The 14,942-nt window shown below is 44.1% G+C and overlaps 1 protein-coding gene across 1 annotated transcript in view; it reads left to right on the forward strand.

Annotated features, from left to right (window-relative positions):
* LOC115101164 (mediator of RNA polymerase II transcription subunit 13-like) overlaps positions 1 to 14,942 on the forward strand; it is a 102,435-nt gene that overhangs the window by 69,624 nt on the left and 17,869 nt on the right. Inside the window, 5 exon segments of the mRNA XM_065004773.1 lie at positions 11,233 to 11,378; positions 11,598 to 11,822; positions 13,179 to 13,343; positions 14,234 to 14,390; positions 14,531 to 14,635. Coding sequence (XP_064860845.1) covers positions 11,233 to 11,378; positions 11,598 to 11,822; positions 13,179 to 13,343; positions 14,234 to 14,390; positions 14,531 to 14,635 — 798 coding nt within the window.

Raw genomic sequence — 14,942 nt, forward strand, 5'->3', positions numbered from 1 at the left:
CATGTGCAGGTGTGTGTGTAGGGCTCCTGGAGCAGCACAGGCATGTGCACCCAACAGTTTTCGTGGTGATACACTCGTACACTCTTAGAACATAAATCTAGAGACTAAAAGGCTTCTTAAGCTGTCCCCATAGGACAGGGCTCACCAACCTTTTCCGAGTTCAGATCACTTTCTGTGCCCAAAAGCAAGCCAAGCTCTACCGCTCAAGAGTTTTTTGAAATCATGACTTAAAAAACACAAGCTTATGCAACATTAACATAGATTATCACTGCATATTGGCTCTGCTTGAATTGCCCTGTCAATATTTTCAGAATATTTAGAATTCAAAATAATTTTAGGTAAATGATCACACTGGTAATAAATAATTTGTTGTATTACTTGTGAGGCACAGCTGAATGAATGAGCATAATAATTAGCTTTTACTGGACTGTTGGCCTGGATCTGATGGTCAGCCTGAGGGAGGGAGGGAGGGAGGGAGGGAGGGAGGGAGCAGCGATGAAACTGCCTCTCACTTCCTCCCTCTGCTGAGAAAAGGGGACACAGTCTTCAAGTTTATGGCGAAACTCAATTCGCAGTGCATTATTTCTGCCTTTTGCACCAATTCATGTTGTTACTCCTAGGACCAGAGAAAGTAAAATATTCCTCAATATTAAAAAAGACAGCTGCTAATAATAACAACTCAAGCTTATTGGAACACAATAGGCTACTCGTTCATTGTAACTGCAGTGCTGGTTGTAGTGTGAGTGGAAGTAGGGAGAAAATGCATTTTATGGCTTATAGTAGTGTTGACAGTCCTGATTAACAACTTAAACATGAATTTACTTCTAAAAACAGCAGCTCTTTGCTGTATTCATTTAGTCTCTTTAGTCAGGGTTTAAAAAGTTTTGAAATCTCACAGTGTCAACTTTGCTGTGCGCTCGAGGCTTCTTTTTACAGCCTATGGCTCGAGAAAATTTGCACAGGCATGGTGATTTGAGATATATTTGTTCTCTGGGCCTGCCGAGTATCCAGAGTTCTACCTTCAGACACATGAAATGGTTTGAAACGGGTACACTGACTTTGTGGTGCTAGGGCTGCTGAATCAAGTAGGAATGCTGGGGCTGCTTTGTGGCGCTAGAGCTGCTGAAACAAATAGGAATGCTAGGCTTTATCGTTGTTTTTTTACAGAAATGTTTGGTGAACGACTACGAATGCCTCGGAGATCGAACAGTCGATTGCAATCAACTGGTTGGTGACCACTGCCACATGACAACCCTTTGAAGAACCCTTTTTGATTCCAAGTAGAAGACGTTTGAGTTCTATGTAGAACCATTTCCACAGAGTGCTCTACATGGGACCCAAAAGGGTTCTACCTGGAACCAAAAAGGGTTGTACCTAGAACCAAAAATGGTTATCCTATGGGACCAGCAGAAGAACCCATTTGGAACCTTTTTTTCTACGTGTAGGGTAGAGTTGTGTGGATCAGTCGCGTCACAAGAAGTTTCCCTCCTTTTTAAGCGCCGGGCTCTCTTCGTGGGATACTGCTCAGCTTAGCCCCCTTTCAAGTGGAAGATGACTGAAGAGCATGGAGAGAAAGAACCAGAGGACACACTATGCCTTTTTCTGCCAGTGATTCACCAACCAGCATGTTGCATACCGCTGCTTAGGAATTCTATTAATGGCATCAGAATTTTCTCTTTATTTCTCTTCATTTGTATGTGATCAGGTTAATTCCTTGTGGTTTACATAAGCATTGTAAAGGATGGGATGAGTGCAGCATAGAAAACACACACTGATTTATTTCTCAAAGAGGATCATGTCAGAGTAATGCCTCGTCAATTTACCACTTAGTGACTTAATGCATCATGATGACTCACAGACATACTACTGTTCAGCTGAACAACAACTCTGCTGGGGAATGGAACAATGCCAGACGATGTGACCTCTGATAATGCTAGACTTGTTTTTGACACCGTCAGGGTTGGGGTCAGAATTGTTTCATTTCTAGCAGAAATTCTGGTGGAAATTCTTACATGCAAAATGTGGACAATAATTGTCAGTATTCTTCTCCCGTATCGCGCCCTCGTTGTCCCATGATATGGCCCCTAGCTGCCCACCTCCCCATCTCCTTCACCACCACACTATCAATCGTTTAATAGGCCCGTTTATTGAGTGACAAAAAGCAGAGGGAAACATTTCCTTTATCCTCGGTGATTCTTATAGCGTCAGTAAGCACCTCAGTCACTGAGCAGAGAGAGAGGATCAATAGAAATACAGGTTATATATCACACCAGCACAGCAGCCACCGCATCCTTGTTTCATAGCTCTCCAAATTCTGTCTAGCTTGACTGTAGGCTATTTACCATCGACAGAGACGTTCCTTAAGCCCCGGGTTCCTGTAATATATTAAATGCAGCATATGATAATATCTGTTATTCCAGGTCGCACGCTGTCTATCTAAAGCCCTGACCACTAAAAACACTCAAATAAAATAGTAATGAGCGTTATTTCCATTGATCAATGTGTGATGGTCTGTCATTTGTCAGATGACAAGAGTGGCAAGGAGTGGAATGTAATAGCAAGCTGAACAGAGATGTAATGTAATAGCTAGCTGAACATAGATGTAATGTAATAGCTAGCTGAACAGAGCTGTAATGTAATAGCTAGCTGAACAGAGATGTAATGTAATAGCTAGCTGAACAGAGGTGTAATGTAATAGCTAGCTGAACAGAGATGTAATGTAATAGCTAGCTGAACATAGATGTAATGTAATAGCTAGCTGAACAGAGGTGTAATGTAATAGCTTGCTGAACAGAGCTGTAATGTAATAGCTAGCTGAACAGAGATGTAATGTAATAGCTAGCTGAACAGAGCTGTAATGTAATAGCTAGCTGAACAGAGATGTAACGTAATAGCTAGCTGAACAGAGATGTAACGTAATAGCTAGCTGAACAGAGATGTAATGTAATAGCTAGCTGAACAGAGATGTAATGTAATAGCTTGCTGAACAGAGATGTAATGTAAAAGCTTGCTGAACAGAGCTGTAATGTAATAGCTAGCTGAACAGAGATGGCAACCAGGCTAAATGTGTGGTGCTTTTTTAAATAATTCAAAAGGACACCGGTGTGTGTACTGTGTATGTACATGACATGTACAACTAATGTGTCCTTGAACCAGGAGTCACCTCATTGGATAGCAGCAGCCATATAAATGGCTCTCTGTGTGTTTAAGCGCTAACATTGTGCTAGCTAGCAGCAACACAGGCTAAGGCCACCCACCAGACAGCTAATGAATAATGCAGAAGGTTGGGTGGCTGCATTCTCCTGATTTCCTGGTTAATATGAGAGGCGTTGGGAAGGGATGGGAGAGGAGACAGAGGGCCTTCCTATTGGTCATTGTCAGGTTACGAGCACCAGCGTCATTCTGTTAATCTGTAAAGAGGTCAGAGCAGATTGGAGCGGCCCGGTCGTCTAGTAACAGTCATCATCACCCAGACAGATTAACATAATTCACAATTGAGATTCCGTGGTGGCGCAGAGAGCCAAAGTCAGGTCAGTGAAGTGGTGGAACCGATTAGTGGGGCTCATCGGCTGGAGATTCACATTTCCCTAGTCAGTATAAATGCCCAAGGTGTGCTTAATATGCACACTAGTGTGGATAATGAAATCTAGCCAGAACACAATCTCATTACTCTCCCCTATATGATTCTCTCTCTCTCTCTCTCTCTCTCTCTCTCTCTCTCTCTCTCTCTCTCTCTCTCTCTCTCAAAGCCAGTACTTTACATTAAACATCAGCAAGAGAATGCTATTGAGATGAACACAGTGCTCTCTGATGCATTTACTTGCCATTGTTCAGACCCCCCAGTGGTGCTGGTCCGTGTTGTGTGGCAGGCTGCTCAGTGTGGTGCCAATGTCACAGGAACACATGTTGTCACCTCGTAGACATCATCAGTGGCTCTTGTACGGAACAATGTCATGCTCTGTGTGTGCATTGAATCTAACGTACATGTGTTCAAACAACCGTTGATATGTAGGGCTTTCAGCTAAGACAAATATATGTTGGCGCACACACATGCACATACACACACACAGTACAGTATATGGGTCATTCCACCAATTCGGTGCCTTTTGAGAAGTGTAACCTAATTTTAACATTCTATCATAAAGAGCACATGTTCAACTTCATAAAAACACGTTTTCCCATCTCAAGAGGTAAAAAAATAATAATACGTGCCTAGTAAGTGCCAAATAAAGTAACAGGGATGACGAGTTCATCTTAAATCAAATAAAATCAAATGAAATTTGCCATCTGCGCCGAATACAACGGGTTTAGACTTTAACTCTGCGTTGTTAGGAAGGGCTCGTAAGCAAACATTTCACTGTAAATATTTAAGTTACACAACAGGAGTCAAATACAAATAGCAATGAATCCCCTTGCAACAAGGGGGAATGGAAGCTTGTTTTGTGCAACAGGGTGTGTTAATTGAATGTAATCCATTGGTAACAGTGTTATGCTCAGCCCACTCAATTTTCCACCACAAAACACTAGAAATTGACAAAAAGAGTAGAACCAGCTCAGCTGCTTTTACACTAGACATTACTATTAGATGTTCAATGTTTCTTTTTACATTTTTTCAAAAAAAGAACTAGGTTCCCCATATTAAAACGAGAGTTCAGTTCACGTAACAGGGTTGACCTTAAAAAGAGTGACAGACGTATGTGAATCACATGAAATAGATCATCTTCACAGATGACTTTCTCAAAGCAACAAAATAGCAAGGGCTTTACAATGATGGTGAAAAGGAGGAGAAATCTTGGGGTCAAGTGGGTTAAAATCTTCCTAGAAGTCACAGATGGTGCAGTATTTTGGCAGTTTAGCTTTATTCCTATAGAACATCAGATTGATTTCATTTCATGTGTTCTATATTAAAAGGCACTTCATTTAATTTAAGAGGCTTTTAAAAATCAATATTGGTGCACAATTTCTACTTAAAATATCAAAGGTACTCAAAAGGCACTCATTTCGTGGAACAACCCAGATGAAGTGGCTGTGTATGGGTCCTATCCTGCTCTGCAGTGTCTGATTGCTTTGAGCATAAAAGCATTAATTGTGCTCACTACCAAGCCATTAAACCTGGCTGTGATCTCAGCTTTAAGTGCGGCGGAATCTGAGAGTGTGTGGCGTTGAATTATTCACCTCCCCCTCTCCTCTTTCTCTCCTTCTCTCGCTCTCTCCTCTTTTTCTCAATCGCTCACCTGTTCTCTCCTCTCTCTAGCGCTCTCTTTCTCTCCTTGCTGCTTTCATTCCCTCTCCCATCTCTCTACCTCCAGTCCTGTCAGCCCCGGGGCTAGGCTTCACCATCATTTATTAATACCCGGCTTATACAGTACAAAGCACATCTCTGCCAAGCCTGCCTTCCTGCCTGCCTGCCACTAGAGCATCGTATGGCACACGGTACTGCACAAGCACCCCCTAGGAAACAGGCAGGGAACCCAGTGTCCACACACACTGACACACACATGCTTACTCTGCAGGAAAATTCCTTTGGAAAGGACAGGCTGCATCAATCTCACGGTTATAAGATCCTCTAGTTGTGTAGCTGCTCTCGTGGTCAGTCAAGTGCCATTTTGATCTTGTCGGTCCGGATTGTTGCTTGAAATGGAGCAAAGCATTATCTCATGATTGTTGTGATTACATGTATTGTCATTATTGTTATCATGCCCCATGTTGTGGAAGTATTTGGTACAGTGTAACAGCTGTATGTGCAGCAGTAGATTTACCAAGCGCTGTTAGCCAGTCTGTCTGGGTTGTAAGACTTTCAGCTCACGTCCCGCTGCCACGCTGTTGAAATATGAAAAGACTCAGCCAGTGTTCTGACTGCTGGATGTTTCACTTCCTCAATATAGACGAGGAGGGAGGGGAGAAGCCAGCTAGTTAGCTGGGCGGTGATATTTTGTTCTGAACATTTTTCATGGAGATTTCCCTTGATCTCCTGCTCTGGCTGTGGTCAGGAGAAAGGGTCATGGAAAGGACTAATGTCCTTTTGAGTATAAACCAGGGGGGTTGACTGTTGAGTAAATAAAATGACCAACGTGAAGAGGAAGTTGTGGGAGCTGCTGACAACAGACGTATTAACAGTGTTTAGAGGCAGTGGAATTGGAGACACTCCAGAGGTGATGGAAAGTGTATGAGAGGACAATTGTCAAAGTTATAGAGTTTATAGTTTAGAGTCCCGTGTGTCTCAGTTGGTAAAGCATGGCACTTGCAATGCAAAGGTTTGATTCCCACGGGAACCAGTACGAAAAAGCCAAAAAATGTATGCACTCAGTGTGTGCTAAATGACTAAGATGTAGATTGTATTTAGGATTGGTTGATAAAGTGTTTAAACAATAAAAACATTTGTCTATTTTGTCTTGAGTATTTTCAATTTGGCCACTAAGAAAATAGAAATATGAAAACTAGAGGTGACAATTTAGAAGAAGTTTAGCAAATCCACCAAACATTCTTACTGTCATTCATTCATTCTACATTCCCTACAGTAGGGAAGGTATTGTGCCATACTGCATTATACTGTTCCCTACAGTAGGGGAGGTATCCTACAGTAGGGGAGGTATTGTTCCCATACTGCATTATACTGTTCCCTACAGTAGGGGAGGTATTGTTCCCATACTGCATTATACTGTTCCCTACAGTAGGGGAGGTATTGTTCCCATACTGCATTATACTGTTCCCTACAGTAGGGGAGGTATTGTTCCCATACTGCATTATACTGTTCCCTACAGTAGGGAGGTATTGTTCCCATACTGCATTATACTGTTCCTACAGTAGGGAGGTATTGTTCCCATACTGCATTATACTGTTCCCTACAGTAGGGAGGTATTGTTCCCATACTACATTATACTGTTCCCTACAGTAGGGGAGGTATTGTTCCCATACTGCATTATACTGTTCCCTACAGTAGGGGAGGTATTGTTCCCATACTGCATTATACTGTTCCTACAGTAGGGGAGGTATTGTTCCCATACTACATTATACTGTTCCCTACAGTAGGGGAGGTATTGTTCCCATACTGTTCCTACATTGCCCATACTGTTCCTACTGTTCCCTACAGTAGGGGAGGTATTGTGCCCATACTACATTATACTGTTCCCTACAGTAGGGGAGGTATTGTTCCCATACTGCATTATACTGTTCCCTACAGTAGGGGAGGTATTGTTCCCATACTGCATTATACTGTTCCCTACAGTAGGGGAGGTATTGTTCCCATACTGCATTATACTGTTCCCTACAGTAGGGAAGTATTGTTCCATACTGCATTATACTGTTCCCTACAGTAGGGAGGTATTGTTCCCATACTGCATTATACTGTTCCCTACAGTAGGGAGGTATTGTTCCCATACTACATTATACTGCATTTCCCTACAGTAGGGAGGTATTGTTCCCATACTGCATTATACTGTTCCCTACAGTAGGGAGGTATTGTTCCCATACTACATTATACTGTTCCCTACAGTAGGGAGGTATTGTGCCCATACTACATTATACTGTTCCCTACAGTAGGGGAGGTATTGTTCCCATACTGAATTATACTGTTCCCTACAGTAGGGAGGTATTGTTCCATACTGCATTATACTGTTCCCTACAGTAGGGGAGGTATTGTTCCCATACTACATTATACTGTTCCTACAGTAGGGAGGTATTGTGCCCATACTACATTATACTGTTCCCTACAGTAGGGGAGGTATTGTTCCCATACTGCATTATACTGTTCCCTACAGTAGGGGAGGTATTGTTCCCATACTGCATTATACTGTTCCCTACAGTAGGGGAGGTATTGTTCCCATACTGCATTATACTGTTCCCTACAGTAGGGGAAGTATTGTTCTAATACTGCATTATACTGTTCCCTACAGTAGGGGAGGTATTGTTCCCATACTGCATTATACTGTTCCCTACAGTAGGGGAGGTATTGTTTCCATACTGCATTATACTGTTCCCTACAGTAGGGGAGGTATTGTTCCCATACTGCATTATACTGTTCCCTACAGTAGGGGAGGTATTGTTCCCATACTACATTATACTGTTCCCTACAGTAGGGGAGGTATTGTGCCCATACTGCATTATACTGTTCCCTACAGTAGGGGAGGTATTGTTCCCATACTGAATTATACTGTTCCCTACAGTAGGGGAGGTATTGTTCCCATACTACATTATACTGTTCCCTACAGTAGGGGAGGTATTGTTCCCATACTGCATTATACTGTTCCCTACAGTAGGGGAAGTATTGTTCCCATACTACATTATACTGTTCCCTACAGTAGGGGAGGTATTGTTCCCATACTGCATTATACTGTTCCCTACAGTAGGGGAGGTATTGTTCCCATACTGCATTATACTGTTCCCTACAGTAGGGGAGGTATTGTTCCCATACTACATTATACTGTTCCCTACAGTAGGGGAAGTATTGTTCTAATACTGAATTATACTGTTCCCTACAGTAGGGGAGGTATTGTGCCCATACTACATTCTACTGTTCCCTACAGTAGGGTAGGTATTGTGCCCATACTACATTATACTGTTCCCTACAGTAGGGGAGGTATTGTTCCCATACTGCATTATACTGTTCCCTACAGTAGGGGAGGTATTGTTCCCATACTGCATTATACTGTTCCCTACAGTAGGGGAGGTATTGTTCCCATACTGCATTATACTGTTCCCTACAGTAGGTATTGTTCCATACTACATTATACTGTTCCCTACAGGGAAGTATTGTTCTAATACTGCATTATACTGTTCCCTACAGTAGGGGAGGTATTGTTCCCATACTGCATTATACTGTTCCCTACAGTAGGGGAGGTATTGTTCCCATACTGCATTATACTGTTCCCTACAGTAGGGGAGGTATTGTTCCCATACTGCATTATACTGTTCCCTACAGTAGGGGAGGTATTGTTCCCATACTACATTATACTGTTCCCTACAGTAGGGGAGGTATTGTGCCCATACTGCATTATACTGTTCCCTACAGTAGGGGAGGTATTGTTCCCATACTGAATTATACTGTTCCCTACAGTAGGGGAGGTATTGTTCCCATACTACATTATACTGTTCCCTACAGTAGGGGAGGTATTGTTCCCATACTGCATTATACTGTTCCCTACAGTAGGGGAGGTATTCTTCCAATACTGCATTATACTGTTCCCTACAGTAGGGGAAGTATTGTTCCCATACTACATTATACTGTTCCCTACAGTAGGGGAGGTATTGTTCCCATACTGCATTATACTGTTCCCTACAGTAGGGGAGGTATTGTTCCCATACTGCATTATACTGTTCCCTACAGTAGGGGAGGTATTGTTCCCATACTACATTATACTGTTCCCTACAGTAGGGGAGGTATTGTTCCCATACTGCATTATACTGTTCCCTACAGTAGGGGAGGTATTGTTCCCATACTGCATTATACTGTTCCCTACAGTAGGGGAGGTATTGTTCCCATACTGCATTATACTGTTCCCTACAGTAGGGAAAGTATTGTTCTAATACTGCATTATACTGTTCCCTACAGTAGGGGAAGTATTGTGCCCATACTACATTATACTGTTCCCTACAGTAGGGGAAGTAATGTGCCATACTACATTATACTGTTCACTACAGTAGGGGAAAGTATTGAGCCATACTACATTATACTGTTCCCTACAGTAGGGGAAGTATTGTGCCATACTACATTATACTGTTCCCTACAGTAGGGGAAGTATTGTGCCCATAATACATTATACTGTTCCCTACAGTAGGGGAAGTATTGTGCTCACACTGCATTCTTCTGTACATGACTACATCCCAAACGCCTGTGAGCTGTTGCCCACTCTTATGGATGAGTTCACACTGGTCAGTGATGCACGGTCACCATAGGGAGGCAGCATCAGACAACAAAGCATGCTTTTCATACAGTAGGGCCAAGGCTAGGCCCAAACCGACTCTCTGTGTGTGTGTGTGTGTGTGTGTGTGTGTGTGTGTGTGTGTGTGTGTGTGTGTGTGTGTGTGTTGGTGGGCTGGCTGAACTCTTGACTACAGACTGTCCCCCAAAGGCGCCCCTCACAGCTATAAATAGCTCTTCATATGGCGTTCAGTGAGCGGGTGGAGGAGGACTGTAGAGACTGAAAGGATTTAGATTGGAGGTGTAGTTCTATAGAACAGAGGCCAGTGGGAGTTTATTGGCCTGATGCAGCAACAGGAAAATCAGGAAGTGTGTATGTGTGTGTGTGTGTGTGTGTGTGCTTCAGTGTGTGTGAGTCTGGATAGCAGTGCTGGAACCGCCTGCTGTTATGACGCTATGTTTTTCTTGGTGAGCGTGAGGTATGTTTATGTAGGAGAGAAACTGGCCTCTCTCCCCAATCGCTCAGCGCCATCTTCAGGTCACATCAACAGTGAATAACATTACTGTAACAAGATACAGTACCTTCTGGCTCCCTGAGATATTGTCCTTAATTCTATTCCGAAACATTATATTCCAGATGTGTGGCTTTGGTATTGGACTGTGTGTTGAATTGATGATCCATCACAGCTCTAACATAGGCCAGTTTCCTCGGGTTACAGATATTGCATAGGCACTAGGCAGCAGGGTAATCACATGGAGGTTACATGCTGGGTTTATTTACTGCTGATGTATAAATATGGCTAGCCAGGCGATGGGGTTTATAGATAAAAAAATAAAAAAAAGTACATTAATGGAGCAATCTCGTGGTTAATGATGTCCAGCCCATCCTCAGATAAACAGTAGATTGCAGTAATGTGTTAGCTATTACACATGTGTGATAAAGGAAAGACCACCGTGATAAATCCAGGAAGTGTTGCAAAGAGTAGAGGCCATACATAAACATTACTACAATCAATCATAGGGAAATGAGGATTTATCCCCACAAGAAGATGAACAATAAGCCTATATGCCTTTATGAAAAGCCAAGGTTTTTAAAAGACAAATTATATGTTTAATTTTCCCTTACCTACTGTATGTAGAAATCTGTAAGTCACATTTGACTAATTTGTAGTTTCTGTGTATTTCAGTTACCCTGGTTACCAAGTAACTACATGCTATAACAGCAACATATTGGAAAGTATTTCCAGAAATCTCTGGCCAAGATCTCTGGCCAACAACTTTGCCATGTTACTTGATTGTACTTGACAGCTCCAAACAGGGTACTCTGCTGTAGGACTATGACTGATGTTGTCTTTGTGTGTTCTCTGTCCCTACAGTGAGCACCTGTCGTGCTCCTTCACCTTCTTCCTGCATGGGGAGAGTAACGTGTGCACCAGCGTAGAAGTCGCCCAGCACCAGCCTGCCTACCACATCACTGACGACCACACCCGCCTGGCCCAGATCTCCTCAGCCCCTGTACAAGGTGAGATACTCAGGGAGGACAGAGAGACATAGGAGCCCACCGACCACTGGATGTCTTTATCTGCCTCTGTTTTAGCCTGAGCATCACTATTATAACTATGTGTAGTCAAATCTCTGAAATCCAACATGACAATGGTCCTTTCTGATATACTGTACCTCTGTAGTCCATCTATCTGACTCTCTGTCTGTCTGGCCATCCTTCCACCTGTTACCTGTGCAGTGATCCTGAGTCCGTACGGTCTGGCGGGCTCCCTGACTGGCCAAGCCTATAAGATGAGTGACCCAGCTGTAAGAAAACTGATGGAGGAGTGGAGCTACTTCTACCCCATGGTGCTTCAGCGCCACAGAGAAGGGGGCGCAGGCACGGGGGGCATGGGCGCCGAGAGGGAGGGCACTGACCGACCATATGACCCACACAGCCATGTGGCCGTTGAGGTCATCGTAGGTAAGTACGGTGACACTCAAAAAACTCTTGCCAACTTTGCTTGTAACTGAATGGACACACTTAGGTGTTTATATAGACAATGTATATGAACAATATGCTATAGGTGAGAATAGGCTATTGGTCAAGAGTATTTTTATTGTGTTACTGAAATGTACTATCGTTATCAGACCAAAAGAGGGAACAACAGGAAACAACAGAGATTTTAGTCTCAGTTTCGATTAGCCATTGTCTGTATGAGGATAAATAGTACTGGAGGTGGTTAATAAGTGGTGGATCCAGGGTTCTTAAGGGACGAGTGTTGTCTCTCAGGGTGCATTGAGGTAAGGAGTAAAGACTAGAGGAGAGGAGGGGAGGAAAGATTAGTGGAGAGGAGGGGAGGAAAGACTAGAGGAGAGGAGGGGAGGAAAGACTAGGGGAGAGGAGAGGAGGAAAGTCTAGAGGAGAGGAGGGGAGGAAAGACTAGGGGATAGGAGGGGGAAAGACTAGGGGATAGGAGGAGGAAAGACTAGGGGATAGGAGGGGGAAAGAGTAGGGGATAGGAGGGAGGAACAACTAGTGGAGAGGAGGTGGAGGAAAGACTAGGGGAGAGGAGGAGGGGGAGGAAAGACTAGAGGAGAGGAGGGGAGGAAAGACTAGGGGATAGGGGGAAAGACTAGGGGAAGGAGGTGAGGAAAGGCTAAGGGATAGGAGGGGAGGAAAGACTAGTGGAGAGGAGGGGAGGAAAGAATAGGGGATAGGAGGGGAGGAAAGAGGAGAGGAGGGGAGGAAAGACTAGGGGTTAGGAGGGGAGGAAAGACTAGGGAGAGGAGGGGAGGAAAGACTAGAGGAGAGGAGGGGAGGAAAGACTAGGGGATAGGAGGGGAGGAAAGACTAGAGGAGATGAGGGGAGGAAAGACTAGAGGAGAGGAGGGGAGGAAAGACTAGAGGAGAGGAGGGGAGGAAAGACTAGTGGAGCGGAGGGGAGGAAAGACTAGGGGAGAGGAGAGGAGGAAAGACTAGGGGATAGGAGGGGAGGAAAGTCTAGGGGAGAGGAGGAAAGGGGAGAAGAGATAAAATGAAAGGAGAAGAGAAGCCAGGGGAGTAAAGGAGAGGAGACTTCAAGGAAGCTCCAGGGAGTGACAGACACACAGCACCATCTAATCAACCCATTGACTGGCTGCCTGACCCCTCATCATTGATTAGGACTGCTTGGAATCAGACCTCCCTAAGCCCCAGCCCCAGCCAGCAACTGTAGGCCATGCAAGGATAAGCTATTGCACTGCAGCCCTGGGTGTATAGGCTACAGGAAAAGTATGTGACGTGTATAGCTGTTTGTGTTTGGAGGGATTTAAACTAAACTCTTTCGTCTTCTTGTAGGTGGTGTGAGGATGATCTACCCAGCAGCCTTTGTGCTGGTTGCCCAAGGCGACCTGCCTGTGGAGGAGCCCCCACCTGCACCGGGAGCCCAGGGGGGCAGCAGAGACCCATCTCACTGCAGCATTCCCCTCACACCCCCCACTTCACCTGAACAGCCCTGCTCAGGTACTGAAACACACACACAGACACACGCACGCACACACACACACACACACACACACACACACCATGACACGCAGGTGCTCACACATACTGTACACACATGCTCATGTCCGTACACATTTACGCTTAAATAGACATAGAGCACATACTCAAACACCCACCCATTCACACACTCGCACGCAAGCACGCACGCACACACACACACACAAACACACCATGTCACCACCAAAAACTCCAGAAATTCACCCTAAATAATTGCGTTCCCAGAACGAATAACATAATCTCTGAATCAGCGCTATTTACTCAACAAAACAACTCAATACTGCAATCCATGACTCAACTCTAAATGCAATACATTTACATTTACATTTAAGTCATTTAGCAGACGCTCTTATCCAGAGCGACTTACAAATTGGTGCGTTCACCTTAAGACATCCAAAATTGTCCTCATTACTCAATCCATACGCTTCATATGAAATAATGCACAGAAGAAGTTACTATATTGATTACTGTGTGTATTATGGAGTCCTCATCTAGGACAAAGTCTTTGAGAATTGGGCTGCACATACAGATATTTTGCTGAAGATGTAAGACCTCAGACAAATAAGATTGGTTTGTAACTCACTGAAACTGAATCCTCAGCATCCTAATCCACATTCAATTAAGTCTGCTTAATGAAAGTCTTACAAATTAGGAGATAAAACAGCTGATACAAACAAACAAACAAACACCGCTATAGCTGCAGAGTAAATCTTGATTGACTTATTAAAATGTTTCAATGGCTGAAGAGTCCTAGTAAAGTGTCTCCTGCTATGCACTATTAAAACATCCACCCACAGCCTTGCCCAAGGGAGCAAACTCCACTAAATAATGTCATCTGTTGTTTATTTCAGCGGACAGTGGCTTTGTGACAACGGTGTCCAGCGTCCTCCCTGCCCAGGAGAGTGCCATGGGGGTCACCAACAGCCCAAAGCATTCTGGGAAGAAACTGACCAATCAGGTGGTGCATCAGGCGTGGAAGGAGTGTTATCTTAACCAACTGCAACACAAGTGAGTGTCCAGATTGGCTGGCTAACCGAGGCCCAGATCCAGGCAAAGCACTATTTATCTTCTGGCATCTGCTGTGGGATTGTTGTTGTTGATGTGCGGTGACACGACTGGCGCCCTCACACCTCTCTGTGTGCCCATAGATGCAGTGGGCCCAGTAGCGTGACGCCAAAGAAGGAGGCGCCAAATGGGGTGCCCACCTGGGACTTCACCGACCCAGAGGAGAGGGCACCATGCAGCTGCTCCAGGTTGGCATGGGGGTTGGCATCTGGGGGTAGTGCCCCAGCCGTTTAGCACGGCAGCATGGCACCAGCCAGCTAGACATCTGGGCTTCATTTTTAGGCATTTCACTGCTTTTAACCGAAAGTCTAGTGCTACTTATGTGAAGCAGATTGAAATAGATTGTGTAGAAATAATGTGAACATGGTGAAAATATATGTATTTGTCTTCTGATGTTGGTATTTTTATATGATATGATTCAGATATGTTGAACGTGTACAATACGGGTTGAACGTGTACAATATACGGAAAGTTTTAAAAACAGCATCCTCACCT

The sequence above is a fragment of the Oncorhynchus nerka genome, linkage group LG19 (assembly GCF_034236695.1).
Source record: "Oncorhynchus nerka isolate Pitt River linkage group LG19, Oner_Uvic_2.0, whole genome shotgun sequence".
NCBI lineage: Eukaryota > Metazoa > Chordata > Actinopteri > Salmoniformes > Salmonidae > Oncorhynchus > Oncorhynchus nerka.